Source organism: Pleurodeles waltl, chromosome 5 (genome assembly GCF_031143425.1).
Source record: "Pleurodeles waltl isolate 20211129_DDA chromosome 5, aPleWal1.hap1.20221129, whole genome shotgun sequence".
Lineage (NCBI taxonomy): Eukaryota > Metazoa > Chordata > Amphibia > Caudata > Salamandridae > Pleurodeles > Pleurodeles waltl.
Window position 1 is genome coordinate 1,476,167,119 of NC_090444.1, and position 20,715 is coordinate 1,476,187,833.

Below are 20,715 nucleotides of genomic sequence, written 5' to 3' on the forward strand. Positions count from 1 at the left end.
ATCTCTAGCTCTTGCCTGGGTTCTCAGGATGCGCAGTCAAGCGGCTCTGTGAGAGGCTGTTTGTTTCAGCACCTCGAGCAGCTCCTGAAAGAGGGCACTGTTTTCATCTCTTGTCAGCCAGAAGACATGACAGAGCCCGGTAGCCAATAGGCTGCTCCATATGCTTCGCACCTCAATGCTCATCCGCCAATACCGCGGGCCGTGGGAGGAGCTCGCTTGTTTCAACCTTTCTAGTTAAGGGTGCCGGTGTAAGTCTGGAGCTTGGAGAGATTGAGGCTGGTGGGGAAAGAATATTTGTTCTTGGGCTGCCACTTTCCGCACTGGAGTACATCCCTCTAACTGCATGGGAGCACGAGGACTGCGTACCTAGAAGAGAACCCCCTGCTCGGAACTCACTGCAACCTACACGCCCCCTGTTTCCTTTCTATACGGTCAGTTGAAAGTCTGAGCAGCACCATGGAGCAGGGAAAATATCTGCCTGAGTTGATGGCAGAGAAGGAGAGCCTGGACCCCTCGTTCGTGCACGCCATGCGCCTCCTGACTGAGGGTAAGCCACCGCATGTCTCTGCACATTGCACCCCCTTCCCCTTAGTACATACATAGCAGCAGAAATCACAGCAGCCTGGAGACGGTCAGGGATATGTGCTGTCAGAGAAGTGTGCATGTTCAACACAGGCAGGTCAGTGAGGAGGGCGCCCCCCGCCGCAACGCGCAGGCAGTCGATTCTCCAGTCCATACCCGTGAAATATACCCACCACTTTGTGGTTGAACTCTAACCGTTTCAGCGACAGAGAGAGCTGCGCAGCGACAGCTTCACGCGGTTTTAATGACTTCTTGCTGGTTCTGCACATATCATGCAGCGTCTCTCTCCAGACACATTTGGTTCTCGCTCATCATTTTTAAGCAGGGTTCTGACCCAATGGTACTCTACAAAAACGAATTATTTGGAATGCGTAAACCTAACTCCCATAAGATTATATTTGTATGATCCAAGCGCGGGCTGTCTAAGACTCTCCACTAGCTTGGGTTCCTTCATCAGGAATAGACGATGGAGTATTTTGTCCTGGGCCCATCTTGTGATAATTGACGGGTAAACGGGCGGAACAACTCCAGCTAATGACTTGTTTGCTGTCCTAAACACCCATGAAGTCAGTTCCTAAATCCCAGCCCTGAAAGTGTTGGTGTTGGTGAGTAGTTAGTCAAACTGACATCACTCGGAGGGTTTTCTCACACCGGACCTCACTTTCGATACATCATCTAGCTACTGGCTACATCCGTGTCTTCCGAAGGACCAGAGTGGCTTCACCTGGGGCTCCCACGTGCATTCCGCTCCTGGCATTGCTACAATAGGCCATTCCGGTTGTGACGCCAGAGCGTTGCGCTTGTAAACACCGCTTATCCTGGGGTCTTCTCTGCCTATGCAGCCTGTCGAATGATTGTCTCAGGGCCGTGACCCGGTGTACCATAGCTATTCACGTCATTGAGCTAATGTTCTTAATTCAAACACAATCCGGTGAATGTTTTGCTTATGCAGCTCACTAAACAAGACTACATGATTTTCGGTTCTCTGTTTGCTTTCTTGGTTCAAGTGAGTCTTTTATTTGGCAGGTTGCTTGCTTCAACGAGCCGCGGCCTGATTGTTTACATCTGGGAAACGTTGGTTCGTCCAGACAGCACCACCACCAGGCTATCGAGCCCGTGAACAGCCCCGCAGTACCAACTGTTAATATATACGGAATCACTTCACAAAGAAAATGGAGGTAGACAAGAATAGGGCACTGTTAGTAAAGGCAGGAAACGAAGATTATCCCGACCTGTAGTGTCATCCGATCCATTTTCAGGTCCTAATTTGATCTGTACGGTGTCTTCTTTGTTTCGCTGTGAGCGTCTTTAATTAGTAGCATATGATTTTGTGATAATTTTTAAATTATTTTTAATTACCCTACAGCTGTATCCTGTTGCATTGTGTGGTACAACGAATTGTGGACTTGCGCGCATGCTGTTGCCGCATAGTGTACTTAGTTTCGTACACGGAACGAACAATAGCAAGACGTATGTGTATTTAAATGTAACCTCTGACCGCATGCGTCACAGACAGGCACCAAACTTTTCATCCGGCCCAGCACTAACCATCCTTACATCTCACTGTGTTTGGCACAAGCAGCTGTTTTGCATGAGGTATTGTGATTTATTTCCAGCAGAGGGCGGTATGTACTTCGTGGAACCAGTTAGGACAACCAAATGAGAGGGTCTCTGGAACAATATAGCTAAATCCCCTCACCCTACGAAGACGAATTGAAACTTTAACCAACAGAAATAGAGCCGAAGGCAAGAACAAGAAAGGTCTGTTATCGTAGCCTCTTATTATTATCGTTTAAAGCAGCTCCTGCGGGTGGTTCTAAAAATATATCGAACCTTTCGCCTTCCGTTAACTCTAGGGCCTTGTTGGAGTTGAAAAGTTAAACAAATTGCTCCACGTACCTTTCCAAATAAACATTTTCGACAAACGAGGATGAGTCCTTCAGTGGACATCAATTGGGCTGCCTTGGAGGTAAACAAGCCTACCACCGAGCGAAGAAGCCGCACATGCCCTATTTCCATTGACATGTCTAGCAACAGCGAGAACACACTTGCGGCGTCCAGACTTCCAAAGAGAAGCTCCGCATTTCACCAAGTCTGTGGCAAACATCGGCCCGGGAGGCGTCCGTGCGGCTGCAGCCTGAAGTGCAGTGCACGACGAGTGGCTGATCCAGTGGGAGAGCATCTCTTCACAAGAAGTGGTAACACTATCGCGGCGGCCCTACTGAAAGCAAATGCAGCAATTTAAATCTTGATTCATGGTGCAAATAAACACATTATATGCAGGTTTCGCGCCTCGTTAGTTTGGACCAGAGTTCGAATATCCGAGCACAGGATCTTTTGAGATTCGCTCACAGTCACTTTAATCCAATCCATTTGCACGTAATGGCATAACGAATCCTGCACTTCTGCCCTAAAAAAAACATTAGAATTATTAAATATTCCCCTTTTCTTGAGGAGCTCTGCCTCTGGTGTTGTTTAGGAAGCAGCTTTGATTTATCTATAGACTAGTAATTACCAAACCCGCGTCTTTCTGATTATCACGGACCGGATGACGACATACATGCGAAATGTAGGTGACTTTATAAGTCAAAGAATATGAAATATCACGCGCTCTCGCAATGATTATGCTAACCAAAGACCGAGCGTATACGTCTCAGTGTAACGTGCTTTCCGGTTCCTCTACGTGTTCTGACGTCTCCATGTGCTTCGTCTTCCCGCAGTCTCCATCCTATATGCTGTGTATCCCTGTCTGCTCCAATCGCATGCTCTGCCTCTGTCCACTCTTCACTCTTGTGTGCTCTGCTTCCTGTATGCTCACCCTCCCCGGGTACTCTCCATCGTGTCTGGTGTTCCTGCCTCTATGCTTTGCTTCCTGTATTCTCTGCCTCCTTCGGTACTCTGCACCCTGTCTGCACTCTCTTCCTTCCTGTTTGCTCTGTCTTGTATGCTGTGATGCCCTAGCTTCTCTCCAGCCTGTCTCCTGTGCTTTCCTGTCGGCTCCGCTTCCCTGTATGTTCTGCCTCCTTGGGTGCTCTCCACCCTGTCTGCTCATCCTTCGTGTGTGCTCTATAATGTGTTCGTCCCTGGGTACTCCCGCTCCTTTCTGCTTGTCCTTCCTGTGTGCTCTGTTTCCTGTATGATTTGCCTTCCTGAGTTGACTCCATCTCATCTGCTCTTCCGTCCAGTATGCCCTCCCTTCTTCTTCTGTTCGGCTTCGCTGTATGTTCCACCTAAAACGGTACTCTGTATTTTTTGCCCTAAGTTTGCTCTGGTTTCCCATGTGCTCTGGCTTCTCCGTGTTCCACCTCCCTGGGTGTTTTGATCCCTTGACTGCTCTATTCATGGGTTCGCTCTGCTTTCTTGAATTCTGTGCTTCACCTGGGCACTGCTTCCTTCTCTTTTGGGTCTCTTGTGTGCTTCGCTTCCCTTGATGTGCTGCGTCGCTGCGGTATCCGCGTCCCTGTCTGATCTTCATCTCTGTGCCCTGCTTCAGTTTGTTCTTCTACATTGAGAGCTATTTCCCAAGCAGGCCTAGTTCACTTCTGCGTTGCTTCTACGTGATTTTAGTCTCTTGGTGCTAATGCTCCATATCTGCTTTGTCTGCCTACATTTCTTCCATTAAAGGGTGTTTCTCCTTGGATGCTCCGTCTCACTCGGTGTCTCCTAATGTTCTTTGTTCCCCTGGACGTTCTGTCCCCTCGTTTTGCCTGTCTCCCTTCGTGTTCTTAAGTTGGTGGTTAGTCTCATAATGTTCTTTGCTCTCCTTGGGGCTCTACTTCCCTTGGAGCTTCTACTCCCAGTGATCTCTGCTTCTACTGGTGTGCTTCCCCTGGTGTCCTCTTTACCTTGGGTTCTCTTTACCTTGTTGTTCTGCCTCCTTGTGTTCTCTCCTTCTCTTAGTGATGGGCTTCCCTTGATGTTCTGCTTACCTTGGTGTTGTGCCTCATAGAGTTCTCTGCTTCCCCTGATGTTCTGCTTTTCTCGATGTTGCCTCCAAATGTTCTCACTTCCCTGGGTGCTTTGCTTCGCTTGGTGTTCTGCATCCTGGTGTTCGTTGACGACCTTGGGTTCTAATTCTCTTGGGGTTTCCTTGATGTTGGCTCCTAGCATTTTCTTTACATTTGTGCTCTGCTTCACTTGGTTTTCTGCTTCCCTTGGTGTCCTTCTTAGCTTGGGGCTTTGTCTTCTCTTGCTCCCCGCTTCATTAAAGCACTGCTTCTTCTGGTGTGCTGCTTGTATTGATGCCCTTCCTCTTTGTGTGGCAGGCTTGTGCTGATGCTCTGTTTCCCGTGGTTCTCCACCTTTCTGTGCGGTCTGATTCCCTTGTTTTTTTTTTGCTTGCTGCTCAAGGCCCCAGTTTGTGCTGCTTCCCTCAATGTTCTGCCCCTCTGCTTGCACTGCTTTCTTGATCATTCTGCTTCCTTTGCTTTGATGTTCTATATTAGCTGCGCCCATATGTGCTCAGACGGCTTATGTGCTATTTCCTCTATACACTCTACTGTCCTTGCTACTCTACTCTCTCCTGTGCTCTGTTTGTCTCCGTGTTATTATTATTTGAATACCCTGCTTCTCTGTACATTAATATTTTGTGCAGTTAACTTCTTATGTTTTTGTCTCCCGGTGTGCTTTCCCTCCCCGTGTATTTTGCTTTCTGGGCGGCATGCTTCCCTTTTCATCATGCCATCCTAAGTGTTCTGTTTTCCTGACTTCTCTCTTTCTCTGTGAGTGCTATTTCAAAGTGCACTCAGCTTTCCTATATGCACAGCTTATGTATGTTCTATGCGTCTCTGTGTCTGATGCTTCTGCCTGTCCCCATGCCAAATGTCCCCGTGCACTCTGCTTTTTCCCTGATTGCTCTGTTTCCTGTGTGCCATGGCAACCTATGTGCTTTGATTTTTCTGACTGTACTGTTTCCTGTGTGCTATGGCTCTTTATGTGCTCGGCTTCCATGAGTGTTCTGCTTCCTGTGTGCCATGGCCCTCTATGTGCTCTGATTCCCTGAGCGTTCTCTTTCCTGTGTGCCATGGCCCTCTATGTGCTCTGATTCCCTGAGCGTTCTCTTTCCTGTGTGCCATGGCTCTCTACATTCTCGAGTGTTCTCTTTCCTGTGTGTCATGGCCCTCTGCGTGTTTTACCTTGAGTGTCCTGTTTTCTGTCAGCTATTGCCCTCTATGTGCTCTGATTCCCTGAGCGTTCTCTTTCCTGTGTGCCATGGCCCTCTATGTGCTCTGATTCCCTGAGCGTTCTCTTTCCTGTGTGCCATGGCTCTCTTCATTCGTGAGTGTTCTCTTTCCTGTGTGTCATGGCCCTCTGCGTGTTTTACCTTGAGTGTCCTGTTTTCTGTCAGCTATTGCCCTCTATGTGCTCTGATCCCCTGAGCGTTCTCTTTCCTGTATGCTGTGGCTCTCTATGTGCTCCTCTTCGCCGAGTGTTCTGTTTCCTGTGTGTCAGGGCCCCGAGAAAAAGTGGTGACATAAGAAGGGCGTTCAGTAGAGAGCAGGAGAGGCGGCTGCCACACATCCAGCCTGCCCCTCCACCTCCCCAACACACACATTGGTTTCCTTCCTCCCTGAAGTCTACACCTAGCTCGAGAAGTCTAAAACCTCAGCTGTAGTATATTCATTTTCTATGGCTAGTTGTAAATGTTGACGCAGTTCCCGCTGTCCCCAGAGTTGCCGAATCCGTTTGTTAAATGTTCTATCAGAGTCAGCAACAACTGACTGAAATTATGCCGAGTTGGACGTCGTTTTTAAGCAATAGATCTCCGCTCTACTGACAGGGAGGAACGTTTCACATTACTCCGCTGAAGAATGTGAGTGCAACCAAACATTCGAAACACCCATGCCTGCATTCTTGTAAGTCAAGTCCAAACTAAAGTAGCATTATTGTGGCAGAGGGTCAGTTTCCTTTGCCCAAGGAGGGGGACTTGGACAGCATTTTCCTGCAGTCACCCGCAATTCCAGCAAAGTGTAATACCTGTGGTTCGCTCTTTGTCTCACTATGTTTTAAATGTAGTTGCAGGATACTTCAAGGCACTACAGAGAATGAGGGAGACTACCGTGGCCAAGAAACGTTACAACATGAGTTAGTGTCGAGGAAAAGCGAAAACATGCGTGTTCTATCAGGCATGATAAAGGACTAATGAGCCCTGTCCCTTGTACGCATACTGGCAGCAGTCAAGTTCAACAAATGTCACTAACTACATGACATATTCCCAGGTCACGTGTTGTACCCAGCCTCTCTCTGTAGCCATGGGAGACGGCAGCGCCAGTAAGCACGATATACTGAAAGACGCCATCTCTAGTTTAGCCTATTTGAATTTGTTGTTTTAACCTATGGTGTTTACAACCGAATAGCAAAAAAGCTTGATATTCACCATTAAAATATCGTAAGTCACCTGTACACGGACTCGTCGTTGTCGCACCTTAAGCCATGCCCCAGTGCGAGTCCACGTGCCCAAATCAGTGGCCATTAAAACATTGAAGGGATATCTGTCTAAATATGGTATCAGTCTTTGATACAGTTAAACATTGAACGTATATTTCACGTACACAAATATACAGTGATGTACCTGACCGGAACGGACACTATTCCTAAGTGGTAATTATAGAGAGAAACGTATTAACCAATGTAATAAACCGTGAGCTGGAGTACAAAGGGCAGTTCAGAATCTCAGAGTAACTCTGGCTTTGTTCAATCAGACCCATGGGCGCGCCGCAGACAAGGACTCCATCTTAAACATGCCCACTGCTCCCACTTGCATTTCAGGAACCGCATGGACGTGTACAGTGGGAGAAATGTGTATAGATGTGTTAATGCGTCCCTCTATGTCAATTTATACACATCAGGACTCGTTTTAGGACGATGAATCTTTGGGCCCAGTGGTGAGACACCGTAGGACGAGATAACTGATCAATATATCAATCAATATGTCAATAACATTGTCAATAGTTAACACCAAGATATATCTTACTTTAGTCATTAATAAACCTTCGGCGCAATCATGACCTTTCAGTCACGAATAACCACACCTTAATGGAGTTTTACGAATTGTATTCCCTATTGATTACAATCTAATAGCAAAAGCATCAATCTCAAAGCCAAGAAGCATATAAGCACAGTCACAAGATGACAACCATAATAAGCTTTCAATAATGCATAGATCAGTAGCATAGATAATCAGATGGATATAAGTGAATCATAATACATCGAATGTTCTAAGATACTAGTTCAGCATAGCATCACGTCAGTCACGTCGGTTTGTCAGTCAAAATGGATACCTCGTCTAACCTCTAATTAGCATTAGCATGTTGGGCTTCATGCAAAACAATTTGAACACCAATTTGGAAAACGTCTAACTAAGGTCTCTAATCAAAACATACAGCAGTTGGTACCTAGAAAGAAAAGGCAAATAAATGAATTTTCATTAGCAACATTATAATTACCCTCCTCTGATTAGGTCGGCATTCAGGATCAGTCTTCGTCTTCAGGACATCAGTTAGATCGCCGTCAGTCTAACTAAGTTAAAGGCAAAGACACTCTCCTCATAAGGAGAAAAAGTGTAAGGGCAGTCTATGGGCAAAGATGGTTTTCTCTAAGTCTCAGGTCACCAAATAGAGTGACAGAGTTTCGAGATGCAATCGATATCATTCCCTACCTAATGGTTGTTTGTCTCCTGTGTCATGGGTTTTTATCCCTTTTGCGTGATTCATTCCCCCAAAATTCTATTGGTCAGTCAATACACCCCACCATTGTTAACCTATCAAATTATACATTAAGTAATGCATTTTGTCATTTTTGATAAAACTTTATGTTCTAATTGGTCATCATAATTGACGTATTTTCGTAGGTGGCTCATCCGGGATTACTTCATTGTCTTTATACGTATCAGGTCAAAAGTTCTCTTCTTCTCGCTCCATCGTCCTTGGAAGTGTCCATTAATGTTTCGAAGCACATAACTTTATACTAAAAGCTGCTAGCATGCGGATGAGAAAATCTGGTATTGTTGCGAACTATTGAAGAAAAAGAACAATCGCTGGGTCATGGTCTTTTACAAGTCAGCACACTGAAGAGACAGAAGAATACGCTTTGATATGAGAGCTACACAGCTTTGCTTGACTCATGCTAACTTAAGATGTACGAGTTCTAATGAATGCAGTTTTATACGTTTTAATGTGCACAGTTTTAGTAATCTATGAACGATTATTTCTTATAGTTGACATTAGTTTACACACATAAAATCCTTTATGTTAATGAATATATTTCAATGAATATTTTATTTAATGTAGCATTGTTAATCATAAGCATTTCACGTCTATAATATGTAATAAAAAACTACGCTCTCTCAGATGTTTAAACAAGTGAGACCCCCGGCCCGCGGTTGCTACAGGATACGTTTGGGGCGATGGGTTCCAGATGAGATGGAGGTGGCAGACATCATGCCCCGAGTGTGTTTGAGATGGACCGTATAAACCTCCAGGTAGTTTTGGCGTGCACTGGTGTGTGCTCCAACAGAAGGTGCCTCTCTTATGCTCACCAGGAGGGAATATCCCTAGGGTTTCATGGTCTGAAACTGAGGTTTTAGTTGACAAACCCTCGAGAGCAGTAAACTGTAGCAGGACTAATAATCTTGAAAGCCACAGTGCTAGGAACGACCAAGTACCAGGCTTGCTGCTGTTGTGTTCATTCACCAGGCCCTCAGTGAAACTGAGTGAGTCTCCAAACAAATGTGCCTCTAGGCGAAGGAGGAGGGGGCATTGCTGTTCCCCCGTGAGCCCCTCAGAGCTCGGATACCAGCAGTTACTGGGCCCAACAAAGCAGCATGGTTGGTTATGGAGGCAGATGCACAGACCCTGCACGATCTTTACTAGCACCTCACTGTACGAGGGCAGGACTGAGAGTCAGAGAACTGCAGCACTATCATGACCTTTTATACCGCGCTGTCACCACAGTTTCATTTATAAAACTAGTGTCGCCATTTAAAAAGGTGATATAGCTGGCACACCGTAGAGCCACTGTACGAATGAATTTCGTGTGTGCAGACTGTATTGTAATCTGATTTTGTAAGAGCGTACGTGTATTTCAAATGGATTATTGCACTGTCTCGTTTTAAGGTGTCTGCTGTTTTCCTGGTCTGCTAACCCGCATACGTGTAAAGGGGTTAAGTTCAGCAAGTCAAGTATTTGACGTTGACGGGCCTGTGTTCCACAAGCCATAGATTCAAATCCCCTAAAAGGCCATCTCGATTTACATCCTTCCAGGATATATTGCACTGGGTTTAATAAATTGAGCAATAATTTTAAATAAATTACTGATTGCAGCTTATTTGCACTATGTTTCACTGGGTAACAGGTAGAAATGTATGGAGTATTTCAGTCAGTGCCTAATTTGTGCTTGTTGTTTCCGGTGCTAAGCACCGGCAGTTATTTTTGAGGGGCCAGGGCTTATTCTTCTACCTCAGGCATTTGCTGCGAGCAAAAAACACAGATAGGAAAGACGGAGGAAGAGAAAAACGAAAAAGCGTCACAAAGGGAGAAAGTAGAAAGCTGCAGGAGTGAGCTGAAGGGGACGGGAGTGATTGAGGAGTCCCGAGATGGCTTCAGGATTACACCACCTCAGTATTCTGTGTTCGCACATTTAATTGCAGCAGCTACGTGATTAAGAGGAGGGCTTTGTGCACCGGCACCTTTTTATTTACAAATTAAGCATTGATTTCAGTAGTACCAACCTAGCCTTTCGGGTTATTATTGAGATCTGATACTTTTCCCATGTTTTGCGGCCTAAACATTCAATGCTTGATTTGGTCTACATAGAAAATTTAGATTTTTTTTTTTTGCTGAATCAAAACATCATAGACAGTTGGAAGATCAGATGAATTAAAATAGCAGAACCGTACAGCATGTAAAATGATCCTAAATAGCACCTCGATCCAAATTAGCACCATGAGCATATTATATTCAATGGGGTGAGGAAACAGCAATAAATTAGGTGGTGAGGGGATTCATAAAATCAAGTTAGGATTATTTTAAAAGTTCATTAACTACTGGCCGTCACCAGTAGGTAGTTATAGTTAGGACCTAGGTTCCATAGAAAATTTGTTTTTTTGTTTTGCTGCTAACTTTGGTGCCATTTGAAAATTCTTCACAACATTTTCAAAATTAGTTTGCCAGTCACTCCAGCTGTCTGTAAAGTTTTGGGGTGATCTGTCAAGTGGGGGCAGGGGAAAAAGGTGGTCCCAAAACATGTTTACACCATGTGATTTCCCATAGGAATTTTAGACATGAATACAGCCCGAACCCCTGATCAGAATTACACCAAATTTGGGAGAAAGCTAGATCTTGGTCCAGAAATATAGATCTCTTTTTGTAATTTGTTGTAAATCTGTTCAGTACTTTTGAAGTTATTAAAGAACAAAGATTTAGGTATATCTAGCAAAGCAGATCCACTGAGAATCCTCTGTAGATCTATGTGGATTTGTGGATCCAAGCACCAACAGCAATGCCATGATTGGCTAGCCGTAACATGAGAGGACATTTGTAGCTGCTATTTTGTTAATTGGGACTTGGTACCCTGCAGGGGAAAGTACATTTAAAAGTGATAGAAGGGGTCAGGTAAGAGGTACCCTGACCCAATGGAACTGATGGAGGATCTGTGAGAGACCATTCAGAGCAAGAAATTGCCCAAAAGTGTTTCTTTGAGTGCCCAAGGATCTGTGGATCCACCCAGATCCTTACGGATTTGCGTGGATCCACAAATCCAGACCCAAATTATAAAACAAACACATACATCTTCTTGCAGACGCACGCATCTAGTCGCACACTCACACCTACTTACACACCCACACAACTACTCATACACAAACTCACACACCCATACAGCCACTCACACACCCACTCACACACCCACAAAAGTACTCACACACCTACTCACAGTCCCACACAGCACTCACACATTTACTCACATACTGTTAGACCTGACTCATTGAGGCAGTGTTTTACCAAGTTTTTGCTTTTCCTGTGGGTTTTGCTGTTTCTCTTTTAGTGGCCTTAGGGCCCTGGGCACTTTTTCACTGTAAATACAGTGTGAAAGTGTGTGTGCCGTTCCTACATATGTTAGGAAGTGGTGCTAACCAGAGTACGCTGAGCCTGCTATTGCAGGCTAGTGTGTGCATGTTTGCACCATAGTGTTTTAACATGGGTCCAGCCTGCCATTCCAGGCCCATGTGTGCACGCTTGCACAATAGTATTTTAACATGTGTCCAGCCTGCCATCGCAGGCTAGAGTGTGCACACTTGCACTGAGGGTGTTTCTAAGCACAGTGAAGAATACCTATGTGTGTTTGCTCACTACCTCTGAGGGTTGCTCTCCCCATAGGCTAACATAGGGAATGAGTAAAATCACTCCCAGCTGCAATAGTTGATTGCAGTGGAGCAGCCTCGTGATGTTTCCTATCATTGGATTTGCAGTGGTAAACCCCTTCCTAAAGTAAGGGTAGTTTTGTCATTAATAGCTGAGTAATGCCACTACTGGAAAGTGGGCGTTTCTCTGCTCTAAAGTTCATTGTATGCTGTTGGAAATGGCCCTTCTGCAGGGTTATCCCCAGACTTTTTGCCTTCCTCCTTCTCTTTTTCTGACCTCATTTTTGCTGGTTTTTAGACTCTGCACACTTTACCACTGCTAACCAGTGCTAAAGTGCATATGCTCTCTCCCTTTAAACATGGTAACATTGGATCATACCCAATTGGACTATTTAATTTACTTACAAGTCCATAGTAATGTGCACTGTATGTGCCTAGGGCCTGTAGATTAAATGCTGCTAGTGGGCCTGCAGCACTGGTTGTGCCACCCACTTAAGTAGCCCCTTAACCTTGTCTCATGCCTGCCATTGCAAGGCCTGTGTGTGCAGTTTCACTGTCACCTCGACTTGGCATTTAAAAGTACTTGCCAAGCCTAAAACTCCCCTTTTTCTGCATATAAGTCACCTCTAATGTTGCCCTAGGTAACCTCTAGAGCAGGGTGCTGTGTGGGTAAAAGGCAGGACATGTACCTGTGTAGTTTACATGTCCTGGTAGGGTAAAACTCCTAAATTCGTTTTTACACTACTGTGAGGCCTGCTCCCTTCATAGGCTAACATTGGGGCTGCCCTCATATATTGTTGAAGTGGTAGCTGCTGATCTGAAAGGAGTAGGAAGGTCATATTTAGTATGGCCAGAATGGTAATACAAAATCCTGCTGACTGGTGAAGTTGGATTTAATATCACTATTTTAGAAATGCCACTTTTAGAAAGTGAGCATTTCTCTGCACTTAAATCTTTCTGTGCCTTACAATCCACATCTGGCTGGGTTTAGTTGACAGCTCCTTGTGCATTCACTCAGACACACCCCAAACACAGGGTACTCAGCCTCACTTGCATACATCTGCATTTTGAATGGGTTTTCCTGGGCTGGGAGGGTGGAGGGCCTGCTCTTACCCAAAGGACTGCCAAACCCCCTACTCGGACCCTGGCAGACAGGATTGAACTGAAAGGGGACCTGGTGCACTTCTAAGCCACTTTTTGAAGTCTCACACACTTCAAAGGCACATTTGGGTATAAAACAGGGCCTCTGCCCTACCACCTCAAACACTTGCTGGAGAAGAAACCTGAACCAGAGCCTGCATCCTGCCAAGAAGAACTGCCTGGCCGCCTAAAGGACTCAAGGACTCACCTGACTGCTTTCTACAAAGGACTGCTGCCTTGCTGTTGCCCTGCTGCCTTGCTGAACTCTTGCCTTGCTGCAGAAGTGCTCTCCAAGGGCTTGGATAGAGCTTGCCTCCTGTTCCCTGAAGTCTCAGGACCAAAAAGACTTCCATCTTTCAACTGGACTCCTTGTGCGCCGAAAAATTCGACGCACAGCTTGCTCCGCGGTGAAAAATTCACCGCACGCCGATCCGGATAGACGCCGCTCGACCCTGCAAGGAAAAGATTGACGCGAACGCCTGCGGTGCGACCGGAACTTCGACGCACGGCCCGCCTGGACAACGCCACCCGACTTCCAGAGAAGAAATCGACCCGACGCCTGCCGTGAGGGAGAAAATTCCACGCACAGCCCACCGGAACGACGCGCAGCCGGACAACAAGCCCAGGAATCCACGCACAGACCCCGGGGCATCTGAAAACCCCGCGACCCACAGAGGAGACTGTCCGCACGCCAGAAATCAACGCAACGTCTTCTCAGCGTGAAAAATAATGACGCAAGTCCATGATTGAAGGGGCGAAACCGACGCACACACCATTTTTCCACGCATCTCCTCCTCTCCTCACTCCAAACCAGTTACTTTGTGCTTGAAAGAGACTTTGTTTGCTTTTTAAAGACTTAAGACACTTCTTATCATTTTTCAGTAATATCTCTACAATTTCTCATTGCATCTTTTATCGTTTTGACCTGCAAATACCCAGATAAATATTATATATTTTTCTAAACACTGTGTGGCGTATTTTTGTGGTGTTATATTGTGTTATTGTATGATTTATTGCACAAATACTTTACACATTGCCTTCTAAGTTAAGCCTGACTGCTCAGTACCAAGCTACCAGAGGGTGGGCACAGGATAATTTGGATTGTGTGTGACTTACCCTGACTAGAGTGAGGGTCCTTGCTTGGACAGGGGGTAACCTGACTGCCAACCAAAGACCCCATTTCTAACATATGCCTTTCTACCTGGCTCCAATCGACACAGGAGGTAGGGGGGATCATATCTGTGCATTCCCCAGCAACAGCTTTAAACAATAGGCACACAATTGGAAGAACATACCTTTGCCATTTGAGTGCCTGGCAGGATAGATTGAAGGGAGAAGTTTTGACACTTTACCTCTAGGAGCCAGATCATGACTACATTAAAGATTAAGAGCTGCATTTCACAGCCCCATGTCAGACAATACTGAAATTTAGAGGAGACATCTGTGGTGCACAGGGAGAACCTTTCAACCACCCCCAACTTCAGAGCCCCACTACAGTATCACTTAGGTGCCATACTGCAGCATGACAGAGATACATTTTCAGGGCCGTGGGACCGGAAAACATGGTCTGCGTGGTGCACACTACCAGAGGATTCTGTTGTGCACAAGGAGGATTACTGCTTTGGAAGGGACCACGTACCCTTCCCAAATCGTGGCTGGCCTGGGCAGACTGACTGCTACTGTGTGGCACCCTGAAGTGTGCTCTCTCTAAGGGCTTTTTGGCTTGTCCCCTGCTCTCTTGTGGATGTCTCAAGGACATCAAAGACCTCCCACAAGGGACCCACAATGTTTGCTGGTAACACCTGGAGAGCGGTGCCCTCATAAGTGCAACCATCATCTTCTAGAATGCAATTGACAGCGCAGAGTGAGCTTGAAACTAGGAATTGTGCCTGGAGACCAGATTGCCTGGAGTGGAGTCCTAAAAGCATTGTCTGCATCTAAGGACAGTAACCCCTGCATCGTGGGGCCTCAACACCAATAAGCGTCTTGTTGGTGATGAGCTGATTTACCAGTTGCAGGACCACACATGGCCTGCTTCGTCAATTGTGCAGCATCTCTCTCATGCATCATGCCAATGCATGCTCATTGCATGCAGTGTCTGATACACAGGTTGTGACCCGCAATGGTGGTGGCATAACCATGTATTGCCTAATCCTACCTCATGTGGCACTACTGAACTAGTGTCTGTGTGTGGGACCGGAAATGTCTGGTGCGACACATATCAAAGTGCACCGGATGCTGTACCTTATTTCCAGGGAGGAACTGAATTTGCTTCTCTTCAATTGTGTGTGATTGAAGCTATCTGGTGCAACTTGTATAAAAACACACCAGGCATTTTGCCACATTTCTCATGAGGCACTGGATTGGTAATACTTTATTGACATGTCTAGTGAGCCTTGTATCAACGTGCACTGGGCGTTGTGCCTAATTTCCAGGGAAGCACAGACTTTGCATCTCATTGGTGTGTGTGAAGCCGAAATTGTCTGGTGTGACTCAGATCATCGTGCCCCAGACATTGTGCCCGGATTGCCTTGGTGCAACTCTGATCAATGTGTACCTGATGGGGCGCCTCTACTTTCCAAGAGGATCCACTGGTACATTCCCCCGTTCATCGATCATTTCTTCTGGGCCCTCTGAGTGGCGAGCTACCTGCCCTCTCCCTACCTGGACCCTGATGACAGCATGGACCAGGTCTGGGTGATGATAGTAATTGAATGCGAGTAGCGGTGCTGAGTGAATGTATGCATGTGAGAGTGCCTGCATGAAGACTGCCTGCTAGTGATTACATTGACTGGAGGTGCTGCTTTATGCATTGATTTCTTGCCAACTGGATATTATGTTTGACATTGGTTCTACCTGTGTGGCCTTGGCCGATGGTGCTTCTTAAAGTGTTGTCTTTATCTGTGTGTACATATTCTTGATATCAATGTGATTTGAGGTGCATCCTGTAGCTGTGTGTGGTATTACATTATAATAATTGCCAGAGTGGGCCTAGTTCTGAGAATGTTTCACACCAAATAATGCTTCTGGGGGTAACGTAGGATTTTTCCATTGATATATGTTACTGATGGCATTTAAACTCAGTTGGGTCTAGTATTGCTAGTAATATTACCAAGTGTGAGTTATGCCCAGAAGTTTGTGATTTCTATGCTGTGTTAATTAATGTATTTATTGAACACAATGCACATGTGAAGTCTCTTTCATGAGTCTCAGTGTATTTACTGTTTGAGTGTGCTGTACCAATGCTCTACACATTGTCTCTGTGATAAGCCTGATTGCTCAGTACCAAGCTACCCAAGGGTGAGCGCAGGTTATACAGTGAGTGTAATCACCCACCCCTGATGGGAGTAGTAGGTTCTGCCTGCCTGGGGCCACGCCCCAGCCAACCAGAATGTGCTGCCTCCAACACACACTCACTCACACACTCACACACCTACTTACACACCCACACAACTACTCACACACCCACTCACAGACCCAAACAGGAACTCAACTACCCACTCACACAGGAACATACACACCAATACACCCATTCAGAGACCCACACATTCACTTACACATCCGCCCACAGACCCACACAGCCAGTGGCACATCCACTCACACACCCACCACACACGCTCACGTACACCCATGCACCACTCATACACCCACTCACAGAACCACACAGCCTCTCACACAGCCACTCATACGCCTAGGTTACTGGGATGTTTCAGTTAGGAAATAGCAATAAAAAACGGTAGACTTTCACTGAAAAAAACAAAGGTTACAGGGATGCTATTGATATGACATTGAATTAAAAAGACCTTCGAAATTCACAAAAAACAAAGGTTCCATGAACATTATACTTAAATTTAGATTTTACACACAGAAAACCATAGAAATTCACAGTTATAATTATAGTTATCTCAAGAAACTATAACTTGCGCCCTAAGGCAACATGTGCCCTTGCCATGCACAGTTAATTACCCCCACAGATTACATAGTTCATGACATCTTCTATGACATCATTGATAATACTAAAGCAAGCTTCGCAGTAAACTTATTGATGAGAACTGTGCGAGTTACAGTTATCTTAGGGCACTTGTTATAGATAACTATAACTGCTGAATTTCCATGTTTTTTTGGTGTGTAAATATGAAACCTAACAATAATGACCCTGGAACCTTTGTTTTTTTTGGTGAATTTCTTATTAGATAAAGGATACACTGTCCCTGTTTGCACTGTAGCACAACGTTAAATGATCCACTTGGCTTAGAGTGGATCAATTGCAGTTAATGTGCTGCCCCCAACACAGCCTCAAACTCATACCTACCCCGTGGTTAGGGCATTAGTGAAATGTGGACTGATTGTTTGAAGCAAGTCTGCCTTTCACTGTGCAGGTGGCCAACTTTTGAAAGGGGAACAGAGATTTCCCCTGCAGGCGAGTGCAGTGAGTGGCTGCACCCACCTGCAGGGAGTAATTTTGGAGAGACCTTGAGACTCTCTTTCCTCCCTTCTGAGGGGCGCTTTCAGGGGACAGGCTGGCAATGCTTCATCTCACTGTGCCATACATTCAGTGCACTTTCTGATATCAATGTCCTCTGTGTAAATAAGATGAGAAAAAGAGGAAAAGTGTTTCCTCATTTGCAGGTGACCACACCACCACGCAAATGAAGGGCTTTCCTGTTGAGACCACACCAGCGCACACATAGTGCCGGTGTGTTCTTATTACACAAGGGGCCATGCAATAATTTGTGGCCCCTTCTCTAAAACCAGTGTCCTCCGAGCTGTAGAACACAGGTGCACATGCTGGTTGCATCCCCAAGAATCCTAGTGCAACAAGGCCCCAAATGTTATAACCAAAAGCTTTGATTTATAAATATTTCGTCAGTTCTACCTCAAAGGCTAATCTCCTAAAACCAAAATAATTCTACCTACTGCACTAGGAAGCAGAGACGTGTGAGGCAACATCAGGCAATTCTGAGATTGGTGTTTTACATTGTTCTATGGGACTTACAGTAGCATTGTTACATTTTCTGGTACGGATATCGAATAACTGCTACCGACAGACTGCCTTGGTGGGCCCAGCTCCACGTGCGTCCCTAGTCTCTATATGCTTTGCAGCTCTGCGTTGTCTAAATTGGGCTACGTGCGAGCACAATCAGCGAACGAACGTGATGCTTGTTTGTTTATAAGGTTGACGTTAATGTAGTGTTTTACCTTGGTTATCAAAGGTCAGTTTGATGTCAAGTACGCTCTTGTTAATAGGTATTTCAAAGACATGCGGTGTTTTGTTGGTGAATTTTTCTGCGTCAGATTTACAGAATTGTTATGGTTTTCAGCAATGGTTTGGAGACCTGAGTATGCTACTGTAAAAGCACAGCCAAAATGTACCTTTTATTGAATGCAATGTTTTCATTGAAGTTTTCATCTGTGTATAGTCACATATTCATATATGTTTGAGGATTTTATCTTTAACGTTGGAATAGGATTTTTGCTTATTTGTAAGGAGTTTCCATTGAAAAATTTGACTGAAGTTTATCGCACATTTTTGTATACAAATGTGAACACGTTAAAGCAGAGCTAAACATAAAGTACTGTATGATTAACACAAACAGTTCTTAGAGTATTTTACTTGCTTCCAGCCTATCCTATAAAACACCCAATCGTCCTAATTACATTTTATTGTTTAACTTGGAGAATAACTCGCAGGTGTATTTTAATGATATTTCTTTACTATTTATTTCTAACTTTTATAAATTGCTCACACAATCTGACGGCAGTGATGCCAGTGTGCAACATACTATAATAACCAAGGACAATAGTATTCTAGTAAAAAAAAAAAACACAAATGCACAAGAACAAAAAAATAAAACAAAGGCTGCGAGAAAAAGAAAACCATTCAGTAGACAATAGCACGCAGGTAAAGTGAGAACAGGTATGATGCCTACTTGAGAGGATACACGTTTAGGGAGTTATACAAATCCAGTCTATTGTGGCTCTAAAACAGCCTCTTTGGCAGCGGAGTTAAATATACACAGCGCCTTACAGTATACATGAATGTTATCTATGTAGTTGTGGCCCATAATACCAGATTCAGATAGTAGGCCTTCAAGAAGTGCCATATGGATTTGGATGAATAACTTAGACAGTATGGAACCACAGGAAACCATCGCCTCTGTGCAAACAAAGTGACAGACAATAGTACTCCATGGTGTACTTAGTTTGAAGCCCCGCAGTAATAGAAGACGAACATCACTCCTGTCCGACACTTGCATGGAGTAGCCATTGGTTGCAGTTTTAGCTCGCCAACATTAATTGAACCCTGAGACTGCATGCAAATCTGATGAGAGGGAAGGTAATGGCGAAGTTGTTTTACTATGTAACAATAAAAGCATTTGTATGGGAAAGAAAAATATATTAATTTAATTTGAAAAGACGCCCCATATTTATATCACAGAACTCACACATTAACAGGCTCTTTATAAACAAAGCCAGGTGTGTACTTCATTGTATCAAAAATAATCCTGTCCCTAAACAGACGTCTTCCTAACGCGTCTAAATCTAAATTTCGCATGGCGTGCTAAGTCTGTTTTCATACTAGAACCCAGGAAGCTACAAATTCACAAATGAAGTTTTTACGATAATTCAGTTGTGTTTCCTGCTCTTCGGTAGGATGTGTCACTATCTTACCCCTCCTCTGAAACTTTGTAGCCCTCGGCCTTTATTTGTAATAGCTATGCAAATGTCACTTAAGTCAGAAAGGTATACAAGACCTTCAATTAGTCACATGCCCGAACTACTCCTAATCTATTTCTGCTTCATGTCTTTTACCACAATTGGGATCCCTCTGGACACTTGCTAGCTCCCTTATGCAGGCCATAACTCTCCCACTCTGCAGATGTTCGAACATTTCCTTTACTCGTGGATTGGTTCTCTGCATTTTCCAGGACGAAATGATAGTACCGCTGCATAAAAAAGGACTTGATCACTCTAAGCAAGCACCTTTTCACCGGGTCTTTCTTTTTGCAGATGGCCTTCAGAATGCTTACTATCGGACATGTCTGCTTACCCAGATCCAATTTGAGAAAGTACATTGTCTAGGAGTTAGGATTGATTCTAATCTCGACAAGTGGGTCCATATCATTACAGCCATCGCAGCACGACATTTTACATATCAACCAAGCTACATCTATACTTCTGTCTCTCACATTGGAATGGAGGAAAGCAGCGTTTTCAGCTAAGATTATTTAGATCTAGACTTGGTAAACAGTAATTTGCTTTACGTTAGACCGCCAAAATCCTTCCAAAACCTTTCCAATCAATGGAAAAGGTGATTGCGAAAATAACTCAGATCACTCCCCGAATTTTGCTTTCTTTCGACCTTGCATTTGCTGCTTGAAAATATTATCAAATGCTGCCTCTCCATTTTTGTGAACTGAATACACTGTCCATCCATTGATCCCGGCCCCACATATTAGGATACTCTTTTTTTAAATATTGGCATTCCCTCTATGGAACTTAGTCCATCCATCTGTATCCTCCCAACTTTCCCATCTGTATTAAAAGTTCGCTTTCTCTAAATACTTGTGTGAATAATAATCTGCAATACCTATCCCCCACCTCTGTTACTAGTTCATGGAAACCTTTGGGGTGTG

General features: G+C 44.8%; 1 protein-coding gene across 4 annotated transcripts in view; it reads left to right on the forward strand.

Annotated features, from left to right (window-relative positions):
- The first annotated feature begins 218 nt into the window (after positions 1-218).
- KHDRBS2 (KH RNA binding domain containing, signal transduction associated 2) overlaps positions 219-20,715 on the forward strand; it is a 1,516,682-nt gene continuing 1,496,185 nt past the window's right edge. The window contains exon 1 of one of the 4 annotated variants that reach the window (XR_011203853.1): positions 219-547. Coding sequence is in view for 2 of the 4 variants with exons in the window: in XM_069235755.1 (XP_069091856.1) it covers positions 457-547 (91 nt within the window). In the remaining 2 variants the exon portion in view is untranslated. The remainder of the gene's footprint in view (positions 548-20,715) is intronic. The other 3 variants (XM_069235755.1, XR_011203854.1, XM_069235756.1) reach the window with 3 other exon arrangements.